This window comes from Macrobrachium nipponense, chromosome 7, assembly GCF_015104395.2.
Source record: "Macrobrachium nipponense isolate FS-2020 chromosome 7, ASM1510439v2, whole genome shotgun sequence".
NCBI classification, from domain to species: domain Eukaryota; kingdom Metazoa; phylum Arthropoda; class Malacostraca; order Decapoda; family Palaemonidae; genus Macrobrachium; species Macrobrachium nipponense.
Window position 1 is genome coordinate 17,577,756 of NC_061109.1, and position 6,372 is coordinate 17,584,127.

General features: G+C 44.4%; 1 protein-coding gene across 7 annotated transcripts in view; it reads left to right on the forward strand.

Annotated features, from left to right (window-relative positions):
• Positions 1-4,241: 4,241 nt before the first annotated feature.
• LOC135217728 (uncharacterized) overlaps positions 4,242-6,372 on the forward strand; it is a 297,946-nt gene continuing 295,815 nt past the window's right edge. For 4 of the 7 annotated variants that reach the window (XM_064253724.1, XM_064253728.1, XM_064253725.1 and 1 more), the window contains exon 1: positions 4,243-4,379. In XM_064253724.1, coding sequence (XP_064109794.1) covers positions 4,340-4,379 — 40 coding nt within the window. In that variant the 5' untranslated portion in view covers positions 4,243-4,339. Of the gene's footprint in view, positions 4,380-6,372 lie in introns of all 7 variants that reach the window. The other 3 variants (XM_064253727.1, XM_064253723.1, XM_064253722.1) reach the window with 1 other exon arrangement.

The following is a 6,372-nucleotide window of genomic DNA, read 5'->3' on the forward strand; positions in this document are numbered from 1 at the left end:
AGGCCCATCACCGTGTCCCAGGCATCCTGTGGGTCGGTGCCTCACATTGGGTTTGTAACTAGGTCGAGGGAACGGGCGGCTTTATCCGCGATGGGAGTGGTGTAGGCTGTCACAAGTCTTTTCTTTAGTTCGTCGAGTGTGACTGGTTCGGTCTGTGCCCGACCGGTCAGCCAGGGGGTTATTCGGTCGAATACCTCTGTTGGGAGGACTGACATGATGAGGTCAGCCTGCAGTACCTTGTCCAAGAGTCCCGCGGCCCGGAATTGCCCTTCAGCTCGGATGAACCAGGCGGTTGGGTTCGCTGTTGTGAAAGGGGGCAGCTTGTCAGCTTGAGCGGCAGCTGTGTGCGAGGCTGGCGTTGAGGCAGAGGAGGCCTGGGTTTCTCGCGCAGAACTGTCTGCGTCCATTGTCCACTCTCACAGAACGGTCGACAGGAGTCGTAAATGGCAGGCCAAACCGTTTGAGGAACACCTGAACACACCTGGGGAAGGTATGCCGTATTTAGTCCGTTAGAGGCGTTGGTTTTTTCCACGGTAGGAGCATTCAGAGATCTAAACTGAGGTGCCATGTGAGTCCGCTAAAGATCTCTGAAGGTGAGCGGTGGTAGTTCGTCCCTTAATGGCTTAGCCAAAACCGCTTGGGTCAGTCCAAACCGGGAGGTCACCAGTTGTGAGGTGTGAACAAAGAGGCAGGTAGAAGTGTACTGATTTTTATTATTGTTGTTTTTTATTTAGCTGACCTTGTGTCAGCACGGGCTCTTGCTCACAGAGCAAGGAAATTCAAATATACAGCGTGCGGGCGGAAATGTGGTATCCGACCAGCGAGAGAGTAAAAGTGGGTCAGCGATAGCCGATTTGTGTTTCTTGCAAGACATATAACTTAGAATATAAAAGTATAGAAAACATGATCTTGTAAAATATATACATTGGTGGAAAGCCCCCTGAATGCTCTCAAGGAGGGAAGTAAGAACAACGCGATTGTAGAATTATATACAGAGGAATTTGCGATAAGGCGTTGTCCTTACACATAACTATAACTAATAACGTTAATTTATTGTAGGATAATTCATTCTCCAAATGTCTTGTGATGATTGCTTTAAAAACCATTTACTTACCAAACATCAAAGAATAATGACAGCGATAAGAATGTTCAAGACATCTTTTATGCTATAAAAAATATATTATACACACAACAAAACATAGCAATAACATATAACCCTAATGACAAAAGGAAAACTACGCACGAAAGGGTCATTTATCTTAGCCTACTAGACCACCACAGTCAACTTACATCAACTTAATTCGTCGCGTAGGTGAATCGTGTACTACAGATATATGATGTTTGCTTGTTTGTATGGTGTTTTTACGTTGCATGGAACCAGTGGTTATTCACCAACGGGACCAACGGCTTTACGTGACTTCCGAACTACGTCAGAATGAACTTCTATCACCAGAAATACACATCTCTCGCTCGTCAATGGAATGGCCAAGAATCGAACCCGCGACCACCGAGGTGGGATCCCAACACCATACCAACTACGCCACTGAGGTGCTAGGAGTTACATGATGAGATGAATACAAATCAAGTCTAAATCATTTCCATGCCTGCCCCCATGTTACTGAATCCGGCCTCTCGTGTGAATTAATACATACCTAGTAGGCTACATACAGTAGTATACATACAAAATTTATGCTGAGAATTGTTCATTTAGTTTCCTAAGTGATTGTTTAAATAAAAGTTTTTAGGCGCAATAGACAAATCCTCATCTAGCTAGTGCATATGTACAAAATCATCTCGATCAGGAATAAAATGTTAAAAAAAAATTCTACATAAAAATTTGAGGAAACTTGAGATAAAGTATCACCCATTATTATACCTAATGTTTGTTCACCGAATTTTTCCTTTAAAAATGAACTTAGGTCACAATTACTCAACCTAGTCAATTTTCAAATTTGACCGATTGATTGTGGTGAATCTTTCTGGTTTAATTCATATTTTATATATAAAGTCTATTAGTTAGGTCTAATGAGACCTATGCATTTAAGCAGGTCCTATAGTAGATATTGTAACGATTCATATTTATTCACAGACTGACTGTCAATTATATATATATATATATATATATATTATATATATATATATATATATATATATACAGTATATTATATATGGTTAAAAAAATTTAAGGTCACAGTAGCGTTTAGTATCTTCTTACTTAATTTGTGTGTACTATATGCATATGCGTTTATTTTACAATCTCTAAAGAAAATACCACATTTGAACTCCTTAAAATAGAAACCAATATTATGGCGTCTATTTGTTGGTAATAAGTGGTTCAATATTGAATATTGCAAATAAATAATTAATGTTTAAAAGCGATTAGGTTGAAAGTCATAGCTGTAAATTATTGTTAAGGAAAACATTTTGTTATCTTTAAAATCATGGGCTTGGAGGGGGTGGAGATGAGGTTCTAGGACATTAAGACTATAGCAACGTTCCCAACCACCGGCACCCCCCACCCCCACCCATCTTAAACGAAAGATAACAAACTGCCAAATTTGTACTAATTAGATAAATTTGCATTGCAATTAAAAGCAATTTTTTGTATAATGAAGTGTTTTCCCTCGTAAGGGGATAGTGCCATCAGTGCACCCCACCTAGCTGGTGTACTGTACGTATTTTCAAAGCGTGTTTGCAACAAACACTTCTGAGCCTTTTACTTTACCGCCATTTCCTCTTTCCTTCTTCAATCGCCATCCAACTTCTATAAATATGACTTAATCTTGGTGCAACTGTCTCTCCCAGTAGTTCTTGTCAGTTGCTCTGCTTTCCTTTCTCGCCGTTTCTCGCTCGGGTCTTGACTAAACTTATGTCACTTGTAGTTGCTTTTGTCAGTTGTTGTCAATTGCAGTTGTTTCAGTCAGTTTCTGTCACTTGTTGCTCTTATGTTGCTCTGCCACTTGTAGTAGCGAGTTGTTTTGTCAATCGCTGTCACTTGTGGTTGCTTTTATCAGTTGCTGTTACTTGTAGTTGTTTTAGTCAGCTGCTGTCACTTGGTACTCTTATCAGTTGCTCTGCCACTTGTAGTAGTTAGTTGCTCTTGTCAGTCATGTCACTTGGGGTTGCTCTTGTCAGTTTCTGCCGCTTGTAGTTGTTTTAGTCAGTTGCTGTCATTTGTTGCTCTTATCAGTTGCTTTGCCACTTGTAGTAGATAGTTGTTCTTGTTAGTTGCTGTCACTTGGGGTTGCTCTTGTCAGTTTCTGTCACTTGCAGTTACTTTTATCAGTTGCTGTGCCACTTGTTAGTTGCTGTCTTCAGTTGTTGTGTCACAGGACCTCATCTGAGTGTCCTCGCCGTCGTCGCCGAGCTGCTTTCCGAGAGAGGGTTCCATTATGACGTCATCAGGTGACTGAACCACGCATGCGCACTAAGAACTCGCTTTCCCAATCCAGTGTTGCCAATCGTGGGATAATTACCCTATACATAGGGTAATTCAACCTCAAATCTGAGTCTGTAGGGTAACGGGGTAATGTCACAAAATCTGGGCAAAATGTAGGGTAATTTCAAGATTGTTGTCTTGCATTTTATTTTATTTTCCTTTGAAGCTATTATTTAATTTCTGTGTGTGCAAAAGATATATGGCAACATATTTTTATTAATATCTTTTTTTAATTTGGTGTGTCAAAGCAAACTCTGCAATCAATGCTCGGAATCTAACTTCTATGAATTGTGTATCGAATTCTCGAGCAGTGTTCAGTAGTGATGACAGTGATACTGAGGAGGAATGGCGAAAGTTGCCTCCTTAGTTTAATGATAATGAAACGAAAGACCTCAAGTAGAAACATAACAATGAATTTTGGATTTTCCTAGCCAATGTTATGAATCTTGATGATGTGCCGATATGTAAAAAGTTAAATGCTGAAACAGAAAGGATCTTTTATTTTTTAACTGATACGATACAAAAAAAGCAAAATATAAAATGGGCCAGAATTATTGAATGCCATTTTAATTACTAAATCAGCAATGAGGTGTAAGTTGGAAGAATGTAGAAATGAAAAGATAACCAAACATATTGACCTACATCAAATTTTAATGCATGGATTTAGAAATGTAAAAGATAAATAAAAAGTAACCAATGAACAGCAAATTTATTAATGTTCAAATTATAAGGCCAGGCGTAGGGGAATGATAGTGAAAGTAGGGTCATTTTAGTGCCTTGGTAAGGTAAGGAGCTCTTATATGGTTGGCAACACTGCCACAGTCCTCGGAGTTTGTAAACAAACCAACAACTCGCATGACTACATAAACTGAAACGTCGCCAAATCACTTCATAAAACAGATGGGCGTTCTATATCAAGATGCCGAAAGGCCTTCGAAAAGTGAGTATTTATGGGAAAGTAATTAGTTAATACTTTTTTATTCTAGCGCGGCAATAACCATACGAAGGACAGGGCAGACGAGGCATTACGCGATCCATAAGGCTGTCGACTTTGGCCACTTTCCCGATTAAAAAGCAAAAAAAAAAAAAAACCGAGTGTTTTATGCATTGCAAATGATTCGTCGTCGCACCTCGGTGGTCTCGAGTTCGATTCTCGGCCATTCCGTTGAGGAGTGAGAGATGTGTATTTCTGGTGATACCTAGGGTAAAACACCGCATGGTACAGGGGTGAACCATGTACGATCAATGTGAACCACCCCAAAAAAATTACATTACAACGCGTCCTGACACCGGAGATGGGCATCAGTCACTGCTTGTTGTTGGTGAGAAACGGAGCTAAAGACCACCACTCTCCTTTTGAAGTAAGTTTGTTCCGACACGGCATACAAACCTTCGGTCCTTTTACAAATAGGAAGGTACTAGCGGCAGCTGATAGGTCGTAAGCTTTCGAACAAGGGGTTTTTTTCGGTAGTTAACTGCTTGTCCGACAGGCGCGCGCGACTGGGAGGTAAACAAATCACTTTTGCTTTCGGCCTCACAGCGAGTGGACGTGTGTGTTCGACGCTCTCTGCCCGCTTCTCGTCGTTTGCTTTCTTGAGTATATGGTGTGTTTGTGTATGAAAGAATTCATTGTAATACAATCATTTCTCTCTTTTCATATTATTTGAAGTGTTTTTGATTAATGATGGAATCTCCTCGCCTCGCTACCCCACGGAGACTATGCCCGGGTACCGAAGGGCGTAAATGCGGGAAGTTCCGCTCTTTCCCGTAGATAGACCCTCATATTTTGTGTGCTCGGTGTCGGGGGCGCGAATGCACCCGAGCCGAGCCTTGTGATGTTTGCAATAATTGGTCGGAGGCGCAGTGGACTTTGTATGAGGGCAGGAAGAAGCGAAGGCCTGCAAAGGAGTCGTCGGAAAGCTCTCCCGCGACTCCTTTGGTGACGGACACTTCGTCTTCTTTCCTGCCGCCCGCTCAACTTCCACGTCTCGCGCCTTCCCCTTCGGGGGGGGTTTCTAGGTCCTTCTCCTCTCCTGACTTGTCCGTGTGGAGAGGGGCCGCCTAGATACCCTGACGTCGAGTTGTACTCTGGGTCCTCTATCCGTTCATCTTCGCGCAGCGGGTAGAGGTCCCCCCTCCCCCCCATCACCCGACTTTTGCCTCCTCAGGTGCGGTTGCCGCGAAGGATGACCTCGGACAGGTGTGGGCATCGTTGGGGCTGCAGGGTGTGCCGAGTGTCCAGGGCTGCTCTACCATCTCGCTGGCTCCGTGGCGGTCACCATGCGACGGTCACGACCACCACCACGACCCTTACAACACCCGGCTACGCTTCACCTCCTCACTGTGTACACCCAGCACGCGGTCTCTGTGACACCCACTACATCGGTGCAGGGGCCAGTCGCCGTAACTCGGGGGAGTGTGGATGCCGCCACCTGGGTTTGCCGTGCTGCCGCGACCGGACTTCGTGTGCCCGAAGAGCTCGCCCCTGGACCTCCCACCGGTACCTAGGACGTCTGTGCCGCTGGTCCGCCCATCTGGACCGCCACCACAGTCTGCCGTACCTGCCGTACCTGCCCAGCTGCTGTCCACGGACGTGACGTTGACCACTGCTGCTGCCGTTCCTGTACCCTGTCCTGCTGTCTCTTTCTGCCGTTCCTGTGATGCCTGCACCTGCTGACGTTGTTCCTGTTCCTGGCTTCCGCTGCTCCCGATGCTGATCTGTTCGGACAGGTGCGGTCCGGGCCCTGTTGCTTCGGCAACAGCAGCCCCGGCTCCGCTCTGGATGACAGATCTGACGTCGGTCCTGAGGAGGTTGGCGAAGAAGAAGAAGAAGGAGGAAGGTGTCGTCGTCGTCTTCATCGTCTTCTTCGTCGTCGCGTCGTCTGCCGCCTCTTCTTCTTCTTCTAAGGCTCCCCCGCCGAAGAAGAAGAAGG